The sequence below is a fragment of the Caretta caretta genome, chromosome 10 (genome assembly GCF_965140235.1).
Source record: "Caretta caretta isolate rCarCar2 chromosome 10, rCarCar1.hap1, whole genome shotgun sequence".
NCBI classification, from domain to species: Eukaryota; Metazoa; Chordata; order Testudines; family Cheloniidae; genus Caretta; species Caretta caretta.
This window is the reverse complement of record NC_134215.1, coordinates 47,386,193-47,414,143: the sequence shown is the minus strand read 5'-3', so window position 1 is coordinate 47,414,143 and position 27,951 is coordinate 47,386,193. Positions and strand designations below refer to the sequence as shown.

The window sequence follows — 27,951 nt, the reverse complement described above, 5'->3', positions numbered from 1 at the left end:
TGCTCCAGGAGGGGCCGGGGCCGGGGCCGGGGCCCTGCCTCCGGGGGCTGTGCATGGGGCAGGCGGGATGGCGGGGGCTGGCTGGGCACCGCCACGCCTGGAGGAGTTCATCCTGACCGAGAGGCTGGGCAGTGGCACCTATGCTACTGTTTACAAAGCCTACAGGAAGGTAATGGGGCTGCTGGGCACAGCCAGAGGGGGATGGGCTGGGAGATGGGCAAAGGGGGGGGGGGTCTTGGGGGTGGAGAGCGGAAGAGCACGAGTGGGAGCTTGCTTTAAACAGCCCCCGCTCAGAGGCCCTGTCTCCCAAGGGAGCCTCTCTGGCTCTGCCCTGGGGGCCCGACCAAGGACCTCTCTCCCCAGGCCCTGCCAGCTGGTCTGCCGGTACAAACCCATTCCCTGGCACGGAGCTGGAGCACTTTCAGCCTGGCAGGGACAGCAGGGCTGCTCCTTCAGTCTCTGACTCTTCTGGTTTCAGAGGAACAGCCGTGTTAGTCTGTATTCGCAAAAAGAAAAGGAGTACTTGTGGCACCTTAGAGACTAACCAATTTATTTGAGCATGAGCTTTCGTGAGCTACAGCTCACTTCATCTGATGAAGTGAGCTGTAGCTCACGAAAGCTCATGCTCAAATAAATTGGTTAGTCTCTAAGGTGCCACAAGTACTCCTTTTCTTTTTGACTTTTCTGGGTGACTGGGGGCAAGCCCTCGCCCCGTGCCTCAGCTTCCCCATTTGTGAAAAGCGATATGCTCCCGGGGAGGCTGTGTGTCGTATCCTTCTTGCCTGTGAGAGCTTCTGGGGAAGGGGCTATAGAGGGACAGAGCGTTGTGGATAATGGTTCCCCTTAAAGGAATGCCTGCCTGGTGTGATTCGCGCTTGTATTACCCTATGGGGAGGTGTTTCCATTGTGCTGCCCCCTACTGTCGTTTCCTTGGGGTCAGGGGCTCTCCTTCCCCATGAGGGTTCCTGGTCAAGAACCCCATCATGCCCCATTCTTGGAGGCTGTATTTCTAAACCAGGCAGTGTCTTGAATCCTGCCTCTTCTCCATCCCCCCTGTACCCCCCCTCCCCCAGCACTGCATCTTCTGTGATTGCAGAGGGGCGGCTGAGCCGGGGCTCCTCTGGGTTATGCCGGTGCCATATGGTATGATTGACTTGGGAGGTATGGACGATTGATGTGGGATTGAATCGCTTAGGTACTACCTGGCCCCATTACCCACAGTACCTGCGCACCTCACGCTCGCTAATGTATTTATTCTCTCACACCCCTGTGGGGTCGGGCGGTGCTATTATCCCTATTGCTCAGATGGGGACATTGAGGCTCAGAGACGCTAAGGTTATGTCCACTGCATGCTAAGCCCGGGCTCTGCCTCTGAGCCCAAGCCCTGCTTCCTTCCACACACAAATCCGTCTGACCCGAGTCAGCAAGCACTCCAGATCCGGGTCCAACACCCTGCTGGAGGGGGCGGGGGGTGTCAGAGCCCTAGTCCCATTGGGACCTGGGTCCATGCCCTGTCGTTTTGCAGTGTGGGCACAGCTCAAGCCGCAGACCTGAGTCAGAAGGGCTGCGTAGTGCAGCATGGCGGATGTGGTAGCACTTCTGTGAGACCCGGGTCCAGCAATTGTAAACGCAGGTTTACAGTGCAGTGTGGACACTCAAGCGTGGGCTTGAAACCAATGCGTCCACAAGCCCGTGTCCCATAGGCGCTGACTCCGTAAGTGCTCCAGGGCTGGAGCACCCACGGGGAAAAACTAGTGGGTGCTCACCGGCAGCCAAGCTCTGCTCCCTGTCCTCCCCACCTCACCTAACCTCCCCTCCTCCCCTGAGCACGCTGTGTCCCCGCTTCTCCCCCTAACTCCCAGCGCTTGCTGCTGTGAAACAAGCTTCTGGAGGGAGGGAGGAGGAGTGGGAACATGGCGTGCTCAGGGGAGGAGGTGGGGCCGGGGTGAGGATTTGGGGGAGGAGTCCAATAGGGGCAGAGTTGGGGTGGGGACTTTGGGGAATGGGGGTGGGGCAAGGGCAGGAGGCAGTGGGGCAGGGGTGGAGTCAGGGCGGGGCTGGGGGCAGAGGTGGGTCGAGCACCCACCGGCGCCAGAAGAAGTTGGCGCTTATGCCGTGTCCTACAGATCCGGGTTTACAATGTGGTGTAGACAGACCCTCAATGACCTGCCCAAGATCATGCAGGAAGCCTGCATGGTTTCCATTCCCTTTCCAGAAGAACGCCCGGGAAGTGGTGGCCATCAAGTGTGTGAACAAGAAGAGCCTGAACCGGGCATCGGTGGAGAACTTGCTGACGGAGATTGAGATCCTGAAGACCATCCGCCACCCGCACATCGTGGAGCTGAAGGACTTCCAGGTGAAGAGCGCTGACTGGGGCTTCGTAGAAGATGCGGGGATTGCTGCGGGTTGGCTAGTGGGTCTCTCCAGCTTCTTGAGGACTCGGAGGGCTAGCTTGGGGGCTTAATGGGGGGATGTGTGACTGGAAGCATGGGTGCCGACTCTGCAGGTGCTCTGGGGCTGAGAAAAAAAACAGTGGGTGCTCAGCACCCACCGGCAGCCCTGCGGATCAGCTCTTTCCCCTCCCTTCCAGGGAGAGGAGCGAGGGCAGGGGGAGGGGACGGAATGGGGTAGGGCAGGAAGGGCCGGAGTGGGGGCAGGAAGAAGCAGGGTGGGAGCTTGGGGGAAGGGGTGGAGTGGGGATGGGGCCTGGGGTGGAGTGGGGGTCTAGCACCCCCCAGGAACTGGGGAAGTCAGTGCCTCGGGACTGAAGAGTTGGAGCAAGGGGCCTCCTGAGCCAACAGCCCTGCCAATTCCATGGACTGGTTGGCAGGAGGCACCTGGGCAATGCTTGTGGTTGGGCCACATACACAAGCCCAGTGCAACCCCACTGGCTTTCCTGGGGTGTAAGTGTGGATGAAGCCAGGCCCCCTGCCTGCAGCCCTGGAGAAGCAGGAGTTAGCCAGGCTAATGCCTGGTACTCCCACCTTGGAGTTACGGGTTAGTTTTCCCCGCTCCCCATCCCTGTTGTGTCACATTTGGATACAAGATAACCCAGCACCCGTCAGCGTGATGGACTCTGTGTGTGTCTTGCAGTGGGACAATGACAACATTTACCTCATCATGGAGTTCTGCGCTGGGGGGGATCTGTCCCATTTCATCCGGACGCGGAAGATACTCCCAGAGAAGGTGGCGCGGCTCTTTCTGCAGCAGCTGGGTGAGGGGACCCCACCCCTCCCCTCTCACCAGCCCTTGGCTGCAGATCATAGAATCATAGAATATCAGGGTTGGAAGGGACCTCAGGAGGTCATCTAGTCCAACCCCCTGCTCAAAGCAGGACCAACCCCCAATTTTTGCCCCAGGTCCCAAACGGCCCCCTCAAGGATTGAACTCACAATCCTGGGTTTAGCAGGCCAATGCTCCCTCGTCCTTGGGGGGTAATTGCATGATACTTTCACCGCTTCCCAGGTGCAGCAGCTCTGCTCTTGTGACAAATGCCCTGGGGTCCCTAATGCAATGGGCAAGCAGGGGGCATTTGGATCAGGGTGGGGAGGGAAAGCAGGGTAAGAAGGAACGGGAGTGACTGGTCAGGTGGAGTCGTTGAAGGAAGTGGAATCTTGGAGGTGGGGGGAGGGCCGCAGAGTGGGGTGGAGATGATGTTCTGCTGTCCCTCCTATCTCACGCTGGATCTGTTGGTCCTACCAGCGTGTGCCCTGAAGTTCCTTCACGACAGGAATATCTCCCACCTGGACCTGAAGCCTCAGAACGTTCTCCTCAGCTCCGTGGAAAATCCTCATCTCAAGCTGGCAGGTCAGCGTGTGGGCAGGGGCTGGGTGGGACAGGAGTCTGCGGAGGGGCGGCTGGGTTTGTGTCACAGTCTCCGGCCTCGCCCCCTGGAATTGCAGGCAGGAGCGGGGAAAAGGGAGATGCTTCGGTCACTCCTCCAGCTGATGAGTGGCCTTGACAAGCTTTGTAGCCTGGCGCCCTTTTAGCTGATGGCTATAACGGGGAGCTTGGAGGGTGGGTGTGGGTGGATTTAAGGGGAAGGGAGGTCTCTGGATCCCCATGGGGAATGGGCCTGAGCCCTCAGCTTCCCGCTCTAGTAAAGCGAAAACCCCTTTGTGAGTTCTGCATCCACTCTCCACCGAGCACGGGTGGCAGCATGCTGGCTTCCTCACATGCCGTCCCCCGCCCACATGCTGAGGGGAGTTCAGTCTCTGGCTTCCATTTGGCCCTTGGATTCTTTGCCAGCAAGGCGCCCGGTGGTTACTGTCCTGCGTAGCTGGACTCAGACCTGCCAGCTCGTTCCACCCAGGCCATTGGGTGGTAATAACTTTGAGCCACTCTGGACCTGGGCTGGATTTGAACTGGGCGAAAGGCTCCATATCCCATTACCAGTCCCCTGAGCCATCCATCCTGCCCCGAGTGAGCTTGTTCTAATGTGGCCTTTTGCGTCTCCTTGGCCGTTCCCCTCTCTATTCTTTCTGCTCTCCGCAGATTTTGGCTTTGCGCAGTACATGTCTCCGTGGGACGAGAAGCATATGCTCAGGGGATCCCCACTCTACATGGCCCCCGAGATGGTGTGCCACCGGCAGTATGACGCCCGCGTGGACCTGTGGTCCGTGGGGGTCATTCTTTATGGTACGTCTCCCTGCCTCTGGGCTGGTGGGTGAAGGGGTCAGTCTCTGTTTGCATAAGTGAGATTCTTCAGTCTTTGCCTTCTAGCTGCCTGTATGTTACAGCCGGACCGCTGGAGCCATGGATCTACTAGTGTTGCCATTACGTACCTGGTACCAAGTGCTGGGCAAACCCCAGGAGAACTGAAATTTCAGTCTGGATAATCTCCCCAAAGTCTGGATCTCTTGGATCAGAGTTGAAAATCTCACTGAAACAGACGTCTAGGACTTGATCTGGGGTCTTCCCACTCTCTGTGTAGTTGTTTCTGTGCTGTGCATTTGTCGCATGAACACGATGAATTTTGCCCCTAGGAGATAGGGAAGTGCTATTACTTTCGTACTACAGATGGAGAACTGAGATGCAGAGAGACAAAGGCCCAGATCCTCAAAGGTTTTCACTGATTTCAATGGGAGTTAGTAGAGCCCTGCAAATCTGCAGATCTCTGCTTTATATCCACGTACCATGCTTGTGGAGCGTGGATTGGATGTGGATACAAAATTTGGGCTCTAGAAGTTAAGAACCTAAATACCTTTGAAGATCTAGGCCTAAATAACTTGCTCCACATCACACAGGAGGGAGTCTGAGGTAGAACCAGGAACTAAACTGGGTATCTTGAGAACCAGTCCAGTGCCTGAGCCATAAAACTGCCCTTAATCCCAAGGTCGTTGTGAGATCTCCTGCAATTTTTACCATCAGAAACAGCCTTTGGGATTTTCAGAACTTACAGTGATTTCCCCCTCTCCCTACCTCCCTTCATCAGATGACCCCAACTCTGAGCTGTGTTTGCTCTATCTCTCTGAATAAGGCAGCAGCCGCTCCCCTCATTCTGTACCGAAAGGACTAACCCCCAGTTTCCACCTTCCCAGAGGCGCTGTTCGGGAGGCCGCCTTTTTTCTCCAAATCATTTGCTGAGCTGGAGGAGAAAATCCGCAGCAACCGGGTGATCGAGGTAACATTGGGCCAGCCAGGGTGTCTCGGGGGCGGGTGATGTCTGAACTTGTATGGGTAGAACTGGCAAACAGGAAGCACTCTGATCCAGCACACTGCAGCAGTGACTATTCTAATGTGTCTGACTCAATCAGGGCAGGCGAAGGCAACTCTGCTTTCACCGAGGAGCCTGCGCGGGCAGCAGGAGTGTGTGTCCACCCAGGGGCGTAGACAATCTGTGCTGATCTGGATTTGCTCCGTAGCTTGCTGCTCCATGGAGCACTGTGTGGCTCGAGAGACCTGGGCCTGCATTCCAGTCCTGAGACTAGAACTTCCTGAGAGAGAGGACTTCAGGGTGGAAGGAGGGGGCAGGTGAAGGAGAAGAGCAAACAAGTCACATAAGTCCAGTGACTATTGTTCCCCCTGGAAGGGGGAAATAATAGACACTGGATGGAGAGTAAGATGAGGAAAGTCCCAGACACATGGGAAAACCACAGAAATAATTGATCCACGGAGGGCAGTGGCTGGAAAGGGACATTGTTGAGTCAAATTTGGTCCAAAGTGTAGATTTTGTGTTACCCCCCCCCACATCCGAAAACTTTCTACCAAACCTAAGAGCCGTAGAAATATTTCTATTAAGTTTAAAAAAAAAAAATCATTCAAGGGGAAAGAGGATTTTAAAAACCAGCAGTCATTCCCCTGGGGAGTCTGCAAGGCCAGCTGCATGGTGCCCAAAAGTGAAACTGACTTGGAACAAAAATGAAACGGACTCCAAACAAAAGTGGAAGGGACTTGTCTCCTTGCACTGGCTGAGCAGAGGGAAAGGTCAAAGGCAGCACTAGGGCAAGTGAGAAGTGTCAAAATCCTCTGAATAGTCTTGGGTGTAACCCAAATAAGGCAATTGGAACAAACTGCAATTTTTTGGCTTGACAACGTCCAGTTTCACCAGCCCCCGAGGTTCAGAAATCACCAGTCAAGACCCTGAGAAATTGTGAGATTGACTTGAAGATTGAGATTTTTAACAATAATAAATGCTGTGTTCTTTTTGTTTCTCCCCTGGCTTTGGTGACTTGAAGGGATTGGGTTTCCAAGCTTTTTTTCCCCCCACTATCAAAGAGCTGGATTTTTTTTTTTTAATCAAATGAAAACTGAGATTCTTACATAATCATCCAGCTTCAGGTGCCGGGGCTTTACGAAAACACCAAATATTGTGAAAGTTGGCAAAGCTGAGTGTCCCTTTCAGAGAGACAAGGCCTGTTGTCTCAGTCAGACCGTGCTGTGTTCACCTCTGTTTTGGAGTTGGAGCAAGCTGCATGCCCCGGCCCCGCCTTCCCTGTCATTGCTGCTCAAAGTGATCACCTGTTTAAAAACCAGACTAACTCCCAGCCTCAGCCGGTGACGCTGATGAGTAAAAAGACATGACTGGCTCTGCTGGAGGGCAACCAAAGGGCTTTCTCAGAGACAACAGATCTGTTACAGGCAGAGCAGAGTCCCACGGGGGAGGTAAATGGATCCCACCAACATTGGATGTGGTTGTGGTCATGGTAAGCAGCCACGTCCGCATGGAGACGATATCGTCTCACCTTCCTACAGCGCCCGTCCTCCGAAGGGATCACGAAGCGCTTGGCTGGCCTTCTAGGCAGGAATCGCATCACTGCAGTGCAGGCTCCAGCTGTGTTCCACTCCAGAGCTGTCTTCATGGCCCGTGGCAGCACTACCTGAGAGCCCCTCTTTAATGAGGGGATGATGATGATTTCGCTGCTAGACCGCCTGCCCCACCTGTTGTGCCTCTGCCATCCGCTGGCAGGCCTGTAATCAGTGGAAGGCGAGAACATGCCTCAGACAGGAGGTGGTGGGTGAGCGAGGCCTGGCAGGGGGGCAGGCTGGCCCCACAGCAGGTGAATTCTGCGTGGACTCCCCTGGAACCAGGCAAACTTGAGGTTAAGCAGCATCACACCTGTGTGACTAAAAGCCCAGAGATGGGGTGTAGCCCAAAAGGGTCTCCTGTGCTTGGCCCCAGGCTGGCAGGGGCTGACAGCCTGCTGAGCCCCGGGGTTGCGGGGAAGGAGCGCACTTTATCACTGCTTCACTTGTTGATGGCTGCAGAGGCCCTGCCCGGAGCAAGGGGAGGACCATCCATAGGCCTGGGCTTTGGGGATCCAGTGTCTGCATCGGGCACTACTGCAAGGTTGTCATGCCCAGTTCTGTGCCCTGCCTCTGATGATAGAGACACTGGTAACCTTGGAGAGCCATGTCCAGGTGTGAGAAGTGATCAGTGGAGGGGGCAGGGGAGGAGTGGCTGGGAGATCTCCTAGGGGGCCTCCTGTCCCCATTGGGCCCCCGTACAAGGGCAGTCATATCTGCAGGGGTGACCCTGGCTCCTTCAAGCTGGCCAGGCCTCAGCCATTCAAAGTCGCCGTGTGCAGCTGCCTGTTGTATCTCTCTGTCCCCCAGCTGCCCTGCCGGCCCCGGCTTTCCCAGGGGTGCCGGGATCTCTTGCAGCGCCTCCTGGAGAGGGACCCGCTGCAGCGCATCTCTTTCGAGGAGTTCTTCACCCATCCCTTCGTGGACATGGAGCACATGCCCAGCGCAGAGAGCCTGTGCAAAGCGGTGAGTCTGACTGACGCCGAGAGATCACTCGGGGGCACGGCTCTGAGGGAGCTCCCATTGGATTTGCCAGGCACTGACCCGGGGCACCGCTGTGAGAGAAGGTTACAGTGCAGTAGGCCTGGTGTATACCAGATCTGAGCCTGATCGCTCTGCTGGTGCAGTACAGATCTAGCCTTGCCCGCCTCTCTAACCCCCTCCCCTGCCCTCTTCTCTGTGCCAGACCGCGCTGATAATGGAAGCTGTAAAGAAGGATCAGCAGGGAGACCCCTCAGCCGCCCTCTCTTTCTACTGCAAGGCCCTGGAGTTTTTTGTCCCTGCCCTGCACTGTGAGTGACTAACCCTGTTTCTCCCGCATCTGCCTCTTGTTCTTCGTGGGTGGTGGGAATGGTACCAGGCCCCGCGGGGATGCTGCCCACAGCAGTCGCTGGCGACAAGGGCTCGCCTGTTGCATGATGTCACCAGTTCAAGTAGCTTCGCTATAAAATGATCCCCCACCTGAATCCCTTCTCCTCAAGGGCCTTTATCATCGCCCCGCTCTGCTCTGGCTGGGACCGGCCCACCAGTCTGGGAATGGTCTCTCAGGGGAAGAGTGGGGATTTGAGGATTGCTGAAACTCTTATTTGGGGGTTGGGAGGAAGCTGGAAGCAGATGGGGCTAATTAGTGTGTGGGTCTCACACACACAGCCATTCACCCCGGGCCTGGAAACCACCTTAAGTAAAGGAGCTTCGTGCGGGCCAGAAAAGGCCAAGGTGTTGGCTGGACTCCCTGACCCTCCAAGTGTTCTGCGTGGGGTGGGTGGGGGTTAATGTTCTGAGGGTCATTAGACCTAGAGGAGACTCTAACACCCTGGGCTAGGGGTTGGAGTTGTCAGTGTGAACTCATCCCCCATCTTATCTTCCGCAGATGAAACTGATGCTCGCAGGAAAGAAGCGATCAGGTCAAAGGTCAGTGACCGACCATGCTAGAGCAAGGTTGGTCAGCGGTTAGGGTGCTAACCGGAGACTTGAGAGACCAGGGTTCAAGTCCCTGTTCAGCCAGACTCTGTGTGACCTTGGGCAAGTCACTTAGCCTCTCTTTGCCTCAGTTTCCCCTGCTGCACAGTGGGGATAACAGCGCTGCCCTACCTCCCAGGTGGGTGTGAGGATAAATACACCAAAGACTGTGAGATGCTCAGATACTGCAGTGATGAGGGCTGTATTATTTCCTTAGCTACATAGATCTTTCCAGGTTGGATGGGTGAGGCTGGCAGGGGAGGTAGGTAGATGGGAGCTCAGGCTGGAGAAGGTTGGGAACTGGCATGAAGGTGAGAGGGAGCATCCAGGGAGGGTGGGCTGGGTTGGGAGTTGTGTGAGGGTGAGAAGGGAGGGTTGGCCAACAGAACAGTGGGTCCTGCACTATCTGTGGGTACGTCTGGCGCCTCCTGTGGGATCCTGGGTATGGTGTCTCGCTGCCCCCATGCTCCTCCACACACCCCTCCTGTGAGAGCCAGCTATGGGTGCTGTGCCCTTGGAGCCAGCCTGGGGGGGATAACATGCTAGGGCACCTCTAAGGCTTGCCGCTGCTTCTGCTTTCCTCAGGTGGGTCAGTACATCTCGCGAGCAGAGGAACTAAAGACGCTGGTGACGTCCAACAACAAGACCCTCCTGCAGCAGGGCAACCCCGCCAGGAACATCCTCAAAGGTAACGCCCTGGACAGGCCAAACCTCCCTTCCACCCCCAGGGATGGGCCTAGGACAGCTTGTACCATGTGACCAGAGTGCAGGGGGTGGGGCTTAAAAGGGGGAGAGAATGCTGACTCCTCTTGGGAGGGCGGGGCTTGCAGGGGTGCTGGTAGCAGGTAGAGAGGGCTGCTCCGTTCCCCCTCGCAGTAGTGAATCCTAGTTTCCCTCCCTGAGCGGGGGTATTCCCTCTGCCTGGGCTGCTCTGAGGCCTCACCCTTTCTTGGACCATCTCGTTACAGAGATGTCCAGGGACAAACCCCGCCTGTATGCTGCGTTGGAGGTGGCGTCTGCAGCCATGGCTAAGGTGAGTCCCGGGGTTAAGGGACAGGGTTTGTTGCTTTGGCTCATTGCTGTCCCTCCTTAGCCACCTGATACGCTGGCAGCGGAGGAGGCTAGAGACAGGGTGAAGACCCCTACACGGATAGGGGCAAAGCTTGGGACCAGCCTGGGCAAGATCACTGCTTGGAAGGAATTAGTGGGCACTGGGATCCCAAATCAGTGAGGGCCATAGGTGTTTGAGTAATAATAATAATAATAATTTATGCAGCACTTTACAAAGCAACCCTATCGCTATCCCCATTTTACAGATGGAGAAACTAAGGCTCAGGGTGGTGAAAGAAATCTCCCAAAGTAACCTAGTGAATAAGTGGCAGAGTCAGGAAAAGAACCCCAGAGTTCTAATGCCCAGTCCTCCAGCCAATAGGGAAAATTCCCTTCCTGTGACATCACCCACTACGTCGCTTCCTCTTGTAGGATTCGCAGCAATGTCCAGCCAAAAGGCAACCTCCCTTCCATGTATTCCATGTCTTGGGAACCTGATCAGCTTTGCCAGCCACAAACTGCTGGCTTGCCTGCAGACCCTCTTTAAGCCCATTGTCTTGCTGCAGCTATTCTTTCACATCAAACCTAGTGTAAGCTACACTTTAAAAGGCATCCACTTGTCCCTCCCCCAGAATTGCTGGTTGGTTATATGGCAGGTGGGGGAATCAGTTGCCACTCAGCAGACCTTACGCTCTACCCTTAACGCAGCAACACTTCTGCGCTGACCTCAGAGAGCCCGTTGCAAAATATCAACCCAGGTAATTTGGGAGAGGGGCAGAAACAGGAGTGCAGAGGCCAGGTTTGTCCCTCTGCTTCCATGGCAGATGCACGCCAGGGGGCGGCCATCTGAGCCTGTCTGAACGTAACCTTGCAGCACAGACTGATTTGTGTCTTATTTCGCTGGACTGGAGAGAGAATGAAAACTGAGACCACCGAGTTAATTATTCTACCCCAGAGCTCCCGTTGGATGGGAGATGTAGTAATACAGTAACTCCTCGCTTAACGTTGCACTTATGTTCCTGAAAAATGCGACTTTAAGCGAAACGATGTTAAGAGAATCCAATTTCCCCATAAGAATTAATGTAAGGGGGGGGGGGTTAGGTTCCAGGGAAATTATTTTTGCCAGACAAAAGACTATATTTTATTTTTATATATATATAAAATACACACACACACACACGCTATATATATATATATATATATACACACACCGTATAAGTTTTAAACAATTTAATACTGTACACAGCAAGGATGATTGTGAAGCTTGGTTGAGGTGGTGGAGTCAGAGGGTGGGATATTTCCCAGGGAGTGCCTTATTGCTAAATGATGAACTAGGACTCAGCTGAGCCCTCAAGGGTTAACACGTTGTAAATGTAGCCTCACACTCTACAGAACAGCGCGAATGGAGGGAGGAGACACAGCATGGCAGAGAGAGACACACACTCTGTGTGTGTGTGTGACACACACACACATTGCCACTTTAAGTACGCTGACTCCACTCTAAGTACACTGCCTTTTTAAGTAGATCAGCAAGTTGAGACAGCAGCTGCTGCCAGCAAGTTCCCTCCGTCCTGAGTCCTGTTGTGTCCCCCCCTGCTCTGTGGAAATGGAACAGGAGTGGGACCGGGGAGGGGGACATCCTGACATTAGCACCCCCTCCCACCCCCGCACAGCAAGCAGGAGGCTCCCGGGAGCAGCTCCAAGGCAGAGGGCAGGAGCGGCAGAGAGCAGGAGCAGCACAAGGCAGTGCGGGGAGGGACAGCTGAACTGCCGGCAATTGGTAGCTTACTGGGCGGCTGCTGCACAGGGAACTTAGGGGAGCTGATGGGGGGCTGCTGGTCCACCTTGGTTCCAAGCGCCCACCACTAGCTCCAATGGGCTGCTCTTCCGGCAAGCAGTGGATAAAGCAGGCAGCTGCCAAACAACGTTATAAGGGAGCATTGCGCAACTTTAAACAAGCATGTTCCCTAATTGATCAGCAACATAACAATGAAACAACGTTAACTGGGACAACGTTAAGTGAGGAGTTACTGTACGCTAGAACGGTGTGTGTGAAAGCTATGTCTCCCTCTAGTGGCTGCCCAAGCATCTGTGGCAGCCTCGTCCTTACTCACAGTTACAGAAGTTTTCCTTTTGCTTAAGTAGCAGAGAGGTGGGCGTTTGATGCTGAAGATCCCAGGTCTGAACCCTGCTGAGACCTGTGGGCACCTGGCCACTGTGTTACGTAGTGTCATGGTTCAGGGCTAGCTGCACCTTTGATCCCTCTCATTCTGGCTGAGTGCACCCAGCTCTGGCGTCAGGCCTCTTGCCCACACCGGGGCTGGGGTGGAACCGCTGGAGTCTCCCACTTAGACCAGATCTCAGTTTCAGCCCCCACCCAGGTGTACTAGCTGGGATTGCTCAGCAAGTCCAACTGGGCTTGGCAACTTGCAGGACTTCTGGTTGGTCGGGAGCTGTGGTGAAAACAGAGCTTCAAAGCAACCTTTTCAAAACAAAGTATTGTTTAATCTCAACAGCAGGAACAAAGGGACAAGAGAAAGGACAACAAACAGTTTACGAGCATATCTGTTTTAGCTAAGGCTTAGGTAGGCCTAGCTTCTCTAGACACCCCCATTTCGCAGACTGGGGTTCAATCTGCTTTCCCATAACTCTGTGTCTCCCCCCCCGTGCCCCACGGGCTCAGTTTTTATCCACTCCAAAGTTCTTTGTTTCAGTTTCCCATCTGGACTTCCCCCTCCCTTACCAGTCCAGGGACTGTTGAATTCAGCATGGTCAGAGGCAAACTTCAAAGGGACTGATAACTGCATTGTCCCTTTAAGTGTCAGGGAATGGAGGGCTATTAGAGTGTCTGTCTGCTTTCCTGCCTAGTGGGCAAACTAACGCCTGAATTAACCCTTTGTAATCATAAAACAAACACACAGACACTCATAATAGCCATGAAATATTACAGGCAACATCCTTTACACATGCTCACAGAAGCGAATGGCCTGTGCTCATATCTCTGTCTATTTGAGGATTTCTCTCTCCAGGACTCAGGAGATGTGCTGGGTGACCCTGGGCAAGCTACGTCACCGCCCTGTGCCTCAGTTTCCCCATCTGTGAAATGGAAATAATGATCCAGCCCTCCCTTTGTAAAGTGCTTTTAGGTCTACTGCTGAATAGTGCTAGATAAGAGCTTGGTACTGTCAGTGTATGAGCTTTCTCTCCTGCCTCTCCTCACTGATGTTATGCAGTGTCTGGGAGTTTATCTGTAACCTCCTGGGGTCTCTGTTCCAGGAGGAAGAGGGCAAGGAGGACTCTGACACACTGGATCTCTACCAGCAGAGTCTGGGGGAGCTGCTGCTTATGTTAGCTGGTGAGTTACAGCCTGCAGTGGGATTCCAGCTGGCGCGGCTGGAATCTAGCTTAGCAACAGAGACCGTGCATGCTGCTATTCTGTGCAGCGCTGGAGGCTAACGCTGTCTGCTCTCTCTCCAGCAGAACCTGTGGGCAGGAGACGGGAGCTGCTTCACTCGGAGGTATGAAATGGGGTTGTCCCCTTCACCTGCTCTCCCAGAGGAGCAGCCCAATGGGGATTTCGGTTACAGGCTCCCTTGGCTTTAGCGTTTGCCTCCATTCCTTCCTGCTACGGCTGATGGGATGACCCACGGCCAGATACTGAGAGCCCTTTGCCAGTGGCGAGATCTCTGCCAAGGGGAGAGGCAGAAGTTTCATTACTCCAGGCCAAGTTCTGGGTCAGCGACAATCCTGCTCTGACCCCCCTAGGGACTGGCTAGATCAGGGGTGGGTTTGCGGGGGAGCTCAGTGAATCACATCCCAATAGGTGAAAAAGCAGCATTATCCTTGGCTCAGGAAGATCTAGCAGGAACCTGGCCAGGAGATGGAAGGAAGAACTCACATGGGGTTGCTGCCTCTCCTACCTGCTGCGCAGTTCTAGAGCTGCTGCATAGGCCCCATCTTGCCTCCGCTTCTTGGAGTGGTGGAGAGGAGGAGGAACAGCCCCACAGCCCAGCAGCAGCCCTCCGTCACCTTCCCTGGTTTCCGCCTGGCACCCAAAGCCCACAAATCTTGGCAGCTGCAAAGGACTGTGGGATATGGTGGGTCGCAGGACAATTTTTTGTTGTTTTTCAAATAAAAAGCACTGGTCTAGAGTGGATTATAACAGTACTTAGCACCTGTTGTAGAGCACATTCCATCCCATTTTACGAATGGGGAAACTGAGGCAGGAGGAAATCACTTAGGTAGTCTGTAGCTGAGCTGGGAACAGAACCCAGCTCCCCAGGGGCCAGGCTGGTGCCCTAACCACTAGACAGCACTGCCTCCCTTGCACTAAACAAGCTCGATGAATCCAAATCAGCCTCCTTAACGCTGATGCTTCACCTCCCAGCTGCACTCCCATGGTGGTCCTTGCAGCTACTGGTAGAGTCTCCTGGATCCCAGCTGTCCCCTGCCCCCCGATTCCTCCCCAGATGATCCTCCTGGCTGAGGAAGGTTGGTCCCAGCTCTCTCCTGAGGCTAACCATGTTGCTGTCTCCCAGGGAACCAAACCAGGCTCCCTGCCACTAAGCTGCCAAGCCAGCCTTTCCCAACCCCCTGAGCCAGCATCATTTAGCTGCCGGCTCACGCTCAGCTGTGACTCCTGGTCAAGGAGCGGGACGAGTGATTGTTTGTGTCTCGCCCACAGATTCAGACTCTGATGGGCCGGGCTGAGTACCTGAAAGAGCAGATCAAGGTACAGCAGGGCTGGGGGTTGTGGAGGAGGATTCATGCGTGGAGTGGGGGCTGCGGTATAAGTGGATACTTGGGAACGTAAGAGAACGGCCTGGGTGGGATGGGGGGACGTTGGGGGCACTTGCCAGGTGTGGGAAGGTGGGGGCGGTATGTTGGGGTGTCTGGGGACTAGATAGCGACTGGCCCCTGGATGCAACGTGTGATGAGAACCCCCCTCTGTGTTCCAGATGAGGGATGCGCAATTCATGGGCAAGGAGATGCTGTCGGAGTCTGTCCGGAGCTGTGAGTGTGATTGTGCCTTGTACAACACCTGCCTGTCCCCCTCGCTGTTCCCTACTGCCAGTCCCCACCGCCAGCTCCCCTCTGCCTCCCATTAGCACTGTTCCCCTGCAACCCTGCCGCACCAGTCCCTACGCAGCTCCACGCCAGCTGCCCTCCCTTCTCCACCTGGCTGTGTCTCCTTCAGTCTGCCAGCTTCTCGCTGCTCTGTCTGCCCCGCTAACCCTGCCCGTGGGGTCTCCCCTCCCGTCCTGTCCCTCTGTTCTGCCTCCCACCCCATGGAGCCTCTGTGGAGAATGTGCAGGGTCCATGTGAATGTCCTCCGTTGCCATCTCCCTGGCCAAGCCCCTCTACCCCCCAAGGCTTCTGACCCCTCTGCTCAGAATTTGATTTTGGCTCCCCGCAACCCACTGCCACCTTCTGGCTGTCTCACCAGCTTCCACCTAGGGCCTTGGCTGCGCTTGCTCCTACTACAGACCCACACCCACCTGCCATCTTCACCTCTCTCCCGTCTCCCTTCTACTTCTGAATGGTTCCTTAAAGTCCTCCCACAACCCCTCCTGCCTCTCCAGCTACTACCCACTCTCCTCCTCCTCGTCCCCTCCTCGAACCTGCTGCCTGCTCCTGCCCCACTCCCAGCTCTCTCCTGCATCCTCTGTAGTCCGGCTTCTGCCCCGACTGGCCCAGCTCTCACTGAGACGGCCAGTGACCTGCTCCTGGCCAGTTCTGTGGGCCTGTCCAGATGCTCCTTCAGTGTCTCTCTCTGTGGCCCCATGTCCTGCTGTCCATCAGTGTCCTGTCAGGCTCCATCCTTGGTCCCCTCCTGCTCCTGCCATGCTCCATCCCTGGGCGACCCCATCCGCTCTCACGCCACCAATTGTCAACTCCTTGCTGACAACTTCCAGATATGCCTCTGCTCCCCCGTTCAGCCCTGCATCAGCCACTCCAGTAGTCCCTGCTCTGGGTCCTATCTCCATGTGTGTTCATCCTGCCCGTTGCCTGTCTGATCACACCACCCCCTACTCCCACCTGCTGCCTGGCCAGCTCCTCGGCTTAGATCTCCTTCGCCCCTTAGTGGCTCCTCGCATCCTCTCGCACCACCCCCTAGGCCAGGAATAGCCTGGTTCCGGCCTGGGCTCTCTGCAGCCTCCAGACACAGCTTCAGCGCTGCCCACCCTTCTCAGCCCCTCGCCCGACTCTCCCAGTTCCTATGTCACGAACAAAAATCCAAATGTCTTAATGCTGCTTAAGCCATTCCTCTCCCTTTATCTACCTCGCCTGGCACGCGAGATGCACACATAGCAGTCGGCACATCCCCTGATGGTTCCCGTGCCCCTTCCGCCGTCTCCTCCCGGGCTGTTACATCTAATCTAGACTGTACGCCCTGCGGGGAAGAGACTGGTTGTCTGTACTTGGCTCTAAAATGCCACGCCTCCCTTGTGCGGCTTACAACCACCCCAGGTGGTGAAGAGTGGCCGGATTTAAGAGCAGGTGCCCGGCCAGCCCCACCCCTCCAGGCTCCTGACCCGCTGTGTCACTTTTCAAAATCCCATCCTGGGATCCTTATGTTGGAATCAGGAGAAGTAGCAATACCCAGAGCCAGGAATGGAGAAGAGGTTGAAGCCTAGGTGTCTCCCCTGCTCCTCGCTGCCTGGGATCGGAGGTGGGGAAGGGGCTGTGGCTGTCCCCTCTGTTCAGTGGGGTAGGGCAAGTGTCCCTATGCATGGGGATGGGGCTTAGGGAAGGTCTTGGTGCTTGTCCCACTCTGAACCTGGAACGGTTTGATGGGGAAGAGGGCGCGATCGTCCCCTCCCCGTTTGATTGGGGTAGAAGCAGGCCTTTGTGCCTTCTCTCTGCAGCTTGGGGGAATCCACAGGTAGCTGCTAATCCCTATCCTCTTTGTGCTTGACTGGTTAATTGGAATAAGCTGCCAGGTGGGACCATTTCTCCGTCCCAGAGGCTGGTAGCTCCCCGTGGGGGCAGGAGGCTGCTGTGGGGATCCTTTTATTTCTTCTTGAACAGATCTGGAGCCATAAGGAGGGGTCTGTCTGTCCTGCGACCCTCTCCTACGCTTGACAGATCACAGGGGGATGCCCTTTCCCTTTGTCCTGTCAGCAGAGGGGAGGGGCAGAGGGGGGTGGGCAGGTGTTCAGAGGGGCCCCCAGAGGCAGCCCTTAGAACTGAAATAGACATGGGGCGCTTGGCTCTGTGCCTCCATGGGAAGGGCCAGTTGGAAAGGATAATGCTCCAGAGAATGTGCTATAAGGAAGGGCCCCTTCCCGCACTGGGCATGGGCCAGATCCAACAGGGCCAGGGCAGAAGCTAAGGGGCATGGATGGCTCAGTGCCTCTCCCTGCTCAGGTGACGTGTTGGGACTGGGATGGGGGGAGCAGGGTGCTATCCCTACAAGTACCTCTGCACTGGCTGATCTGACCCGTCGTCCAGATTTTTCAGCACTTGGGAGTCCAGCAAATCTGTGTGATCCACTGAGCTGGAAAATGAGAGCTTTGTTCTCCCTGCCGGGATGCAGCATGGAGAGCCAGGAGGGGACGTCCTCTCTCTGCTGCCATTGGACTCGCTCTCCCCCGGTTTACCTGTATCCCCTTCCCACAGATTCTCCTCCCTGCTCTGCACAGTCATGTGACCAGCAAACCTGGCGAACACCCCCCCCCCCCCCCGCGCCCCGAGCTCTTTTCTCCCCTGCTGCACCCCAGGCTGCGGGGAAGAGGGGGGCTGTGGGCGTGTGACATGCGTGACAGCCTGGCACGGCAGAGGGAGAGCTCTGCTCCAGCCCCGGGAATAGTCCAGGAAGCCTGGCTGGGTGTCAAGAGGATTTAACCCTTTAATGTTTAGTTGGCTCTCACCTCATGCTCCCAGGGTGGCATGCTGGGAGCCAGGCTCTGTGCAGATACTTGTCCGCACTCTTAAAATTATTTATATTTTTGATAGCAGTGAACTGAAATATTTTAAATACCCCCCCTCTCCCCCACCCCAGGTCTAAGATCGCTGCTGGGGAACGAGTCACTTCTCTCCTGAGTTCTCTGCCGAGGCCTGAGCTCCTGGGCTGCTTCCCCCTGCTACGGTCTGTGGCCCTGCTCGCTCTTACATTGAAACAGGGATCCACGCTCCCTGGACTCCCATTGCTCGGCCAGCTCTCGGTGGCTTCATGATCTGAAAAATAGTCTCTACTCCTTATGGGTGTAAACATTCACATGGTGAAGGTTTACAATGTGTAAACGGGGGTAGCGGTGTATGCCCGAGTCTTCAGGCAGCCTGAAACAATAGCTCTGAGAAGTGTGAATTGCTCCCATTCGATTCTGTGGGCATGTTGACTCTGAAACCTAATGTTGGCTTATGTGTCCATGTTGTTAACTATAACACCCCTGATCAAAGCACCCGAGAGAGAGGGAAGACCTGCACAGTCTGCTGCGAGTGGCGTCTTCTTTCCGTGACCGGCGGGCAGCGCTTGGGAGGGTGCCGCCCTTTATTTTCCCAGCCTGACCCCTGTAGGAGGAAGAAGGAAGTGCAAGCCCTAATGTGCTGTGACTCACACACTCATGCTATTTGCTTTTTGTCCATTTTCTGGGCCCTGTCTGTGCCTGCCAGCCTGAGTCTCTGTATATTTTAATGACACAGGATGAATTCTTGGCCTCGTGTTTACAACAAATGACGTTGTCTCGCCAAAATGTCCCCTCCCAGCTACTGTGCAATGTGCTAGTTGGTTGCTGCTATCCACCCCAGAGGTGGCTGCATTTAATGGTAAATTGTACATATATGGCTGTGAAGTGCTCTGGGCTCCTTGGCCACGGAAAGGCGCTATATAAATGACAGGACCCAGCTGTTGTCCTTGCAGTATGTGCAGTGAGGAAAGTGGCACCTGGCCCACCTGAACAGGGGCTTGACTCTCAGTAGAGGTCTCATAGATGTCTGTTACGATCTGAAGACATGAGTGAAGGCCAGGATTTTCAGAGGGACTAGTGATATTTTGGTGGGTGTCAGACCTGAGACCCTTTTAAAGTGCTAAGCAGATCTCCTCGGAAAATCTGATCCCTTTCAAGTGCATCGAGTCTGGCACCCAAAACCACTGGTGACTCTGGAGATGCTCAAGGGACAGTTTTCAGAGGAACAGCCGTGTTAGTCTGTATTCGCAAAAAGAAAAGGAGTACTTGTGGCACCTTAGAGACTAACCAATTTATTTGAGCATGAGCTTTCGTGAGCTACAGCTCACTTCATCAGATGTTTACCGTGGAAACTGCAGCAGACTTTATATACACACAGAGAATATGAAACAATACCTCCTCCCACCCCACTGTCCTGCTGGTAATAGCTTATCTAAAGTGATCAACAGGTGGGCCATTTCCAGCACAAATCCAGGTTTTCTCACCCTCCACCCCCCCACACACAAACTTCCTCGTGGCTGGATTTTACTAAAACTAGACAAGCCATTTACAACGCACACTTTGCTTCTCTAGAGTGAATTTGTGTGGGGGGGTGGAGGGTGAGAAAACCTGGATTTGTGCTGGAAATGGCCCACCTGTTGATCACTTTAGATAAGCTATTACCAGCAGGACAGTGGGGTGGGAGGAGGTATTGTTTCATATTCTCTGTGTGTATATAAAGTCTGCTGCAGTTTCCACGGTAAACATCTGATGAAGTGAGCTGTAGCTCACAAAAGCTCATGCTCAAATAAATTGGTTAGTCTCTAAGGTGCCACAAGTACTCCTTTTCTTTTTTCTTCAAGGGACAGTGTTTGTGGCTCCCATGTGTTTGCACCCACAATTATTTGCACCTGCAAAATGGGGAGGCTGGGCTTCCAAATGGGGTTGTAGCCTTTCTGTGCCCCCCCCCCCCGCCGCCCTGCCCTGGACCCCCGTCTCTCAATCACCACGTGACCAGGCCATTGATCAGCACCTAGAACATAGGGGCGTGTGAATTTAACACTGAATGGAGGGAAGTGCTTCCCCCCCCCCTTCTGTCTCTTTCTCCTTCCATCTCTCCTTACTCACATGCTGATGGAGGAAGGAGGTCAGGGGCTAATGGAGTTTGCGAGCAAAGTAGCTTTTCGGCTGCAGGCCCCACTACTGCCGCTCCCCTCATACGTGAGCAGATGGGGAGTGGGGATTTGATTTAGACATTATAAGGTTAGGATGGGTAGTAAATGAAGGGCTCAGCTCATCACATTTGACATAAAAATGCTTCCTGGAGGCCTGGAGGGGGCATTTTATGATGATGATGATTATTTTAATCCTACATCTTCCCCGCAATAAGCTCTTGAGCGGCGTAGAATGGGGTAGCCATGGGATTCCGGCATTAGTGCTCTGCAGTGGGCATGGTGCCATAAACCAAGCTCCTCTTGCAACAGCTGTGGGGATAGTCCTGTGTGTCAGGCATACTGACTCCAAGTGACCATCCACCTTTCTGTCTGGGGTAATCTGTGCACAAGAGCTCTCTGCCCCCTGGATGCATCTGCTTAGCAAACTCAGGACAGTGCCGCTCGGCATCTGGTAAAATGATGCTATATTATAGGAGTATCTTCTACTGCCCGGTCTCCTCAGTATGGATGGATCTGCATATCTTACATGCAGTGTGGAGGGTTAAAAGCAGAGAACCAGGGAGCCCCAGGGTTGGTAAGAAGATATGAAGTCTTTCCCTGTCCCCTTGATCACGAAAGCTCAAGATCACTTGACCTTCAGCCCAGTGGTGAAGTGACCAAAAGCATTTTCCGCCTAATGGGTAGCTGGTTACATATCCTGAAGTAAACTGGTTCCATAGAATCATAGAATATCAGGGTTGGAAGGGACCTCAGGAGGTCATCTAGTCCAACCCCCTGCTCAAAGCAGGACCAATCCCCAATTAAATCATCCCAGCCAGGGCTTTGTCAAGCCTGACCTTAAAAACTTCTAAGGAAGGAGATTCTACCACCTCCCTAGGTAACGCATTCCAGTGTTTCACCACCCTCTTAGTGAAAAAGTTTTTCCTAATATCCAACCTAAACCTCCCCCACTGCAACTTGAGACCATTTCTCCTTTTCCTGTCCTCTTCTACCACTGAGAATAGTTTAGAACCATCCTCTCTGGAACCACCTCTCAGGTAGTTGAAAGCAGCTATCAAATCCCCCCTCATTCTTCTCTTCTGCAGACTAAACAATCCCAGTGCCCTCAGCCTCTCCTCATAAGTCATGTGTTCCAGACCCCTAATCATTTTTGTTGCCCTTCGCTGGACTCTCTCCAATTTATCCACATCCTTCTTGTAGTGTGAGGCCCAAAACTGGACACAGTACTCCAGATGAGGCCTCACCAATGTCGAATAGAGGGGAACGATCAAGTCCCTCGATCTGCTCGCTATGCCCCTACTTATACATCCCAAAATGCCATTGGCCTTCTTGGCAACAAGGGCACACTGCTGACTCATATCCAGCTTCTCGTCCACTGTCACCCCTAGGTCCTTTTCCGCAGAACTGCTGCCTAGCCATTCGGTCCCTAGTCTGTAGCTGTGCATTGGGTTCTTCCGTCCTAAGTGCAGGACTCTGCACTTATCCTTATTGAACCTCATCAGATTTCTTTTGGCCCAATCCTCCAATTTGTCTGGGTCCCTCTGTATCCTATCCCTGCCCTCCAGCGTATCTACCACTCCTCCCAGTTTAGTATCATCCGCAAATTTGCTGAGAGTGCAATCCACACCATCCTCCAGATCATTTATGAAGATATTGAACAAAACCGGCCCCAGGACCGACCCCTGGGGCACTCCACTTGACACCGCCTGCCAACTAGACATGGAGCCATTGATCACTACCCGTTGAGCCCGACAATCTAGCCAACTTTCTACCCACCTTATAGTGCATTCATCCAGCCCATACTTCTTTAACTTGCTGACAAGCATACTGTGGGAGGTGTCAAAAGCTTTGCTAAAGTCAAGAAACAATACATCCACTGCTTTCCCTTCATCCACAGAACCAGTAATCTCATCATAGAAGGCAATTAGATTAGTCAGGCATGACCTTCCCTTGGTGAATCCATGCTGACTGTTCCTGATCACTTCTGTCCAGTCCTGTTCTTAACAGATAGGTCTCCGTATGACAGGAGCCTACCTTCGCTGTTGGCTCCAGCTGCCTCGTTGGCAGCCTTAATAAGAATCAAGTGGTTTAAGAAACCTGAATGATCCAGTCGCTCCTACAGGAATCCCTTTGAACAGGATGTTGCAAGCTTGCACCATATGTGATGTACCTGTTCTGTAGATAAACAGAGGTCTTCAGGGCTGGTGTTCTGTTTCCTTTCACCACCCTTAAAAATTCACTTCCTACAGGAGCACTGTCGGCTTTAAAAAAAAAAAAAAAACAGACAAGATTTCAAGTGACTTAGTGGTTTCAGGTCCTGCCCCTAGTTCCCACGGCCAGATTTTGTGATTGGTTAGTAATCACACAGCCCAATTTAAGTTGTTGGTTTTTTCCCCTTCCTTTGCTATGTGAGACCCACATAAACAGAGGAATCTGTCTGATGAAACAGGGGAAAAAGTGAAATTGACTATTCACAATATGCAAAGCGAAGACAAAAACAGAATGATATTTCTCTCTTATAAGTAGTAGTCTTGGAAGAGTTCGATTTTATTGGTAAATGTTGAAATGCATCAATTTTACCGTACACACACAAACCAAAAAATATTTCCATCTATAATAATCAAAATGTACAGACAGGCAAAGTAAATAAAAAATGCTGCTTTGAGCAATTGTTAGTTTGACTCCAGGATATTTACTTTGTATATTCGAATGTGATGTTGACAATTTGTGTTTTCACAGTTCTAAATTGTTAACTTTTTGAATCTCAACATTTCCCGTCCTTCAGTAATTACTGTCTCTCCCCACTCCACCCTTTCATTTCCCAAAACTTGGACAATTTAAATTGATAAAAGTTTTTAAAAAAAAATAGCTGAAAACCTGTAATTTTGCGCGAGAACATTTTAAAATAGATAAAAATCTTTAAAAATCCTTTAAAATAAACATATGTCAAAATTATCAAAAAATAAAATCGAATTCCACCAAGCCTCATTATACTGTAGATGTCATTCCAAAATGTTACTTACAATTGCAAGTAAACCAATTTCCAACGGAAGTGATGTTTTTTAAAGTTGATGTCCTTTAAAAAAAAAAAAAAGGAACAGCGCTGTTGACCTGATCTAAAGCCCAGTTCGATCAATGGAAAAGCCCCATAGGATTTGGATTTAACCCAGCTCTTGTAGGTCGATCTTCCCAAGTTTCCTAGGATTGTTCCCATTGAGGGGGCGTGGCAATCCAAACCCAACTCACTGCATTTACATTCTGACCCATTTCAAGATCCTAAGGACCTGATCCAGTGGCCATTTAAGCACATGAGTCTTTGCTCTGGCTTCAGCAGGTGTTGTTGGATCAGACACAGATTTCCTCGGGCGGCAGGGAGAGCAAATGGCAGAAGCCAGGCTGTCAGAGAGCAACAAGCCAGCTATCTCTGCAGAGATCTGCTTGCTATGGGGCTGCAGCTTCCTTTGCTCATAAATCCCCCTGGGGTCCAGAGTGGAGCTGCAGGCATGCAGCAGGAGTTAAGGTGGCTATTGGCCAGGCTGTGAGCATGTCATCGAGGGCAGCTGTGATCCTGGCCATGCTCTCCCTTCTGCCCTAGAAAATCTGGGGTCTAATCCAACACCTGATGAAGCCAGAGCATGACCAGGCCCTTAGGATTCTGAAATGAGGTGAACGGGGTTGGGATGGAAATTAGCTGCGTCTTTATGGAAAGCGGTGAATTGTGTTGCACAAGCAATAACCTTTGAGCTCCTGATGGCCTTGCAGAACAGTCGCTCTTCCTGTCAGTTTAGCAGCCTGCACCGTTCAATGCTGGATGAAAAAACACCAAAGTTCGTTCGTTCCAAAGGCCCTTAATCAGTGGGCCCTTTCAGGTCAGACTCAGCACCAGCATGGCTTGCACTTGGATGCTGTTAAACCTTGTGGTGGGGATGGCTTTCCCTGGCCCTTATTTCCCACTGCCTTCCTGACTGTGAACCCCTATCCCTACAGAATGAAAAGGAGGAGAAGGATGCAGCATGTCACTCTGTCCAGTTTCCCGCATCCTGGTTCCTGCTCCCTTCCCCACATTAGCAGGGAGCACAGCTTGGCTTAAGAGTAGCTCTGAGAATTGTTCTTCCTGAAGGAGCTGGGCTGGAGGTTAAGTTTTAAAGGCAACGGCTTCTGATTGCAGACAGAACTTTCCATGATCAGCAAGGCTGGGAAATAATATAGAAAGGCCCTGACGTTGTGTGGTTATATTGGTTTTAAAACCTTGCTTGCCTGTGTTTTCTGGTGCCTTGCTAAAAATCCAGATTTGTACAACCTGTAGAAAGTTTTGAGTTCTGTAATTCAGAGGAGCACTGTCTGCACAATGGGGCCCCGATCTTGGTTGGTCTGTAGGCAGTACCATAATAAGCATGATCAATAATTGTCCTGGAGTCCAGCAGGCCAGGAATGAACAAATATTCAGTCTGATGTCTCAACCATGTAATTTATTATTTTGTTGTTCCATGGTAGCAGATCATGGCCCCAATGACACCCCAGTGCCTGCACTGAAGAGTTCACAAGCTAAGTAAATAATCTTCCATTTTCCGCCCCCCCCCCCTTGTTTCCTCTGTCACAGCCTGTACTCTGCAGTAACACCCAGGTGAGCATGGCCCCCCGGGGGATCAGTACAGCACCCAAGGCAACAGATACCATCCGACCTCCTCGCCATCAGCCTCCTCATCTGACTTCCCACCCAGGAATCATGTGCGTGCATCGCGGTTTGCGTACGTGTATTAACAGACACTTGGCTGGTTTCTATACACGCTGTCACACTAGTTCCAGAACATGAGGTTATCTAGAGGGTTTCACTTATATGCACTGTCTGGTGATTTTACGTATGTATATACGCAGTATATATGTACAAATCATTGTAAAAAATGGGTTTGTCGTATGTTAACCAAAGAGAGAATTAAAGAAGACCTTTTAGTATTTAATGTCAAGGAACAACCTTAGCTCCATTACTGACCCCTGCCTGGGTAGCTAGGGGATAATGACAAGATTTAGAGCTTAAAGGGTTGATCATACAAACAGGGCATTTGTGTGGTGTTGCTGTAGACTACTGGCCTTTAGGGACCCTGTGAGGGACATAACAGAAGGCAGGGGGCTTTAGCGGTACCTTCCTTAAGGATTTGCTCTCTACGGCTGCTTCTTCCACACTCACTGCCTCTCCGCAACAGAGTCGTGGATAGAGGGGCTGGGAAGGGTCTGAGGGGGATCTGAGGAAAGGGTCTAAGTCCCATCCCCCTGGCTGCAGGATGGTATGAATGTATTTCTGCCTAATCCCCAGTTGCACACTTCGATCCCTCCAATCAGGGGCTCCGTGACTGCAGCAGATGGCCTATTCCACCCTCGCATCTCCTTTCCTGTTTAAAAAGCGGTATAAATATTGTTTTCTTCATTTTAACTCCTGCAGATTCCCCCCCTTCCCCCCCTATAAACTCTCCATCATCCCCTGCACCGTGTGCTCATCTTTCCTTTCGGCCATACATGTTCCTTTCTCCTCACAAATCCTTGTCTAAGACACCTTTTTAACAAAATCCTGTCTCCTGATTGGCCGGTGATGTACAACCAGCACTTGGCTCCCTGTCCACAACCTGAGGGAAGAGAAAGGAAGGAGCTTGCCCCTCCTTGGCCCCACGGGGCTGAGCACCTCTTGTGAGAGTCCTGGTGTCTTTCCTGAAATCAGCGAGAGCTGAGAGCACTCAGCACCTTGCAGGATCAGGACCCTCGGGATCTATGGAAGAAAAGCACTTAGAAGGGCCTGATCCAAATCAATGGATCAGGCCCTTAGTCTTAGTATTATCTACTGTGCACCTTTAATCCCGGTAAAAGCCACACCAGAGCATCTCCCAGTGACTGGAATCTATTTGGTGGAGCTTTTACCAATTGTGTTTTAGTTATTCAGGGCTCTATTTTTTTAAATTGAATCCTAAGCTGACTGTTAAACAGACCCGTCAGTAGTAGCTTGTTTTTAAGACTGACGGGATTGGAAATCCAGCCAGCCGCTTAGAAAACACTCACTGGTATGGGAAGGCCAAACGACAGCTAAAACTGCAGTTTGCTCCTGAGGGCTGGGGACAGATCCATGAACTGGATGCTTAGGTGAGCCATGGCGCTCTGAGTGGAGGTGATGTGCCATACCGTACCGAGCACTGACATGCGCAGCACTCCAGGTCGGTCGTGGCTAGAGCTGGGTGAAGAAACTTTTATTTTTTCCAGTTAAAAATGCAGATTTGGCAACACTGAATTGTTTCACGAATTCATGGTGATTCTGCTGAATTGTTTTGGTCTATTTAAAAAAAAAAAAGGGGGGGGGGATGGGCTTGAAACTGCTTTGAGTTCCAATCTGTCTCTGAATTTTATTATAACGTGGTCAAAATCAAAACATCATGTTTTGATTTTGTTAAAACAAAATTTCATTTGCCCCAAATCCATTTTTGTTGTTGACCTTCCAGACTTGCCAGTGAACCAAAAAAATCGATTTGCCCAGCTCTAGTGCTGACTCGAGTACTACAGATGTGCCTTCGTCAATGGATCAGTCAGCTCCCTGCTCCTACATCAGAGATCTCAATCAGTCTAGTCGCTCCGTTTGGGGGCAGAATTTCACTGTGTGCATCGTGTGTCCTCCCCAGTCTCTTTCTATAATACTGTGTCCCTAACAAGCATTCTCTCAGGCTGTAGCAACACTGTCCTGAAATGGCTGGGGAGAGATTAAGCAAGCTAGGGGACCAGAACAGTTCATGCCAACCCTAAGAGCATTGGTCCTACATTTGTGTACTGTATTGTCTGAAGCCAAATACGCCAGCTTGAATTTCTCCTGACTAATTTTCCTGCCCTTTATTTCTGTAGATCCTGGACTATCCCAGACAAGGGGAGTCATTTGCTATGGGGCAAAGGGGGCAGTTACCCCTCCCAGACCTTGATTTGCCCCTCCGCCCTGACTTTTCATAGGTATATATGCTCCATTTCTCCTCCCCCCCCCCCGACTTTGCAGGATATAATAAAATCACATATAATGTACTATATGCTGACAACTTTCCCCGGCTCCTGCACTCCCCTGAAACGCTGCAGGCCCCTGGGCCAAACTCATCCCACTGGAGGTCATGACAAAATTCTGATTGGGATGAGGATTTGGCCTTATTCCCATGCCCCTATCCCTGGGTGCTGAATTGCTAACCGCCAATTCCCCCTAGCACTGGGTTTATTGGGTCTTGCTGTTTGGAACTGCTTTGAGCCACAAGCCTGACTGATCCTTTCCTCCCTGTGACAGTCTTTACTTATAGACATCACTTAACCCTGAAACCCCCAGCATTAGTTTGGACTGAACTGACCCTTACCTCATCTCTTATTTTTGGTTATGATTTTTCTTTTTGTCCTGCTTGTAGAATGTTGGGCTGACGAGTGAGCTCCTCAGAGCCACGGGCAGCTCCTCTGGCTCTGGCCACTGTTGGTTTGAAACGTACGGGAGGGAACGGTAAATGGCAGTAGTAGCTTGGCAGGAGGCAGCGCTCTGGGAACGGGCCCAGCACCGCTCGGAGCTTTTCTCAAAGTCTGCTGCGTTGAAAGAAAATGTAATTGATTGGTGGCTTTATTAAATAATTTTCCAAACA

General features: G+C 52.5%; 1 protein-coding gene across 2 annotated transcripts; it reads left to right on the top strand.

Annotated features, from left to right (window-relative positions):
• Positions 1-27,951, top strand: ULK3 (unc-51 like kinase 3). 2 transcript variants are annotated; one of them, XM_048866733.2, is made up of 16 exons: positions 1-169; positions 2,216-2,356; positions 3,094-3,214; positions 3,703-3,807; positions 4,495-4,638; positions 5,541-5,623; positions 8,056-8,211; positions 8,432-8,537; positions 9,116-9,156; positions 9,790-9,892; positions 10,173-10,237; positions 13,531-13,609; positions 13,735-13,772; positions 14,939-14,986; positions 15,213-15,267; positions 24,918-27,951. In XM_048866733.2, exons 1-16 carry the CDS (start codon positions 68-70, stop codon positions 24,932-24,934), a joined length of 1,404 nt encoding a protein of 467 aa, XP_048722690.1. In that variant the 5' UTR covers positions 1-67; the 3' UTR covers positions 24,935-27,951. The 2 variants fall into 2 exon arrangements, with proteins under 2 accessions (XP_048722690.1, XP_048722689.1); XM_048866732.2 differs by having other exon boundaries at positions 3-169; positions 13,732-13,772.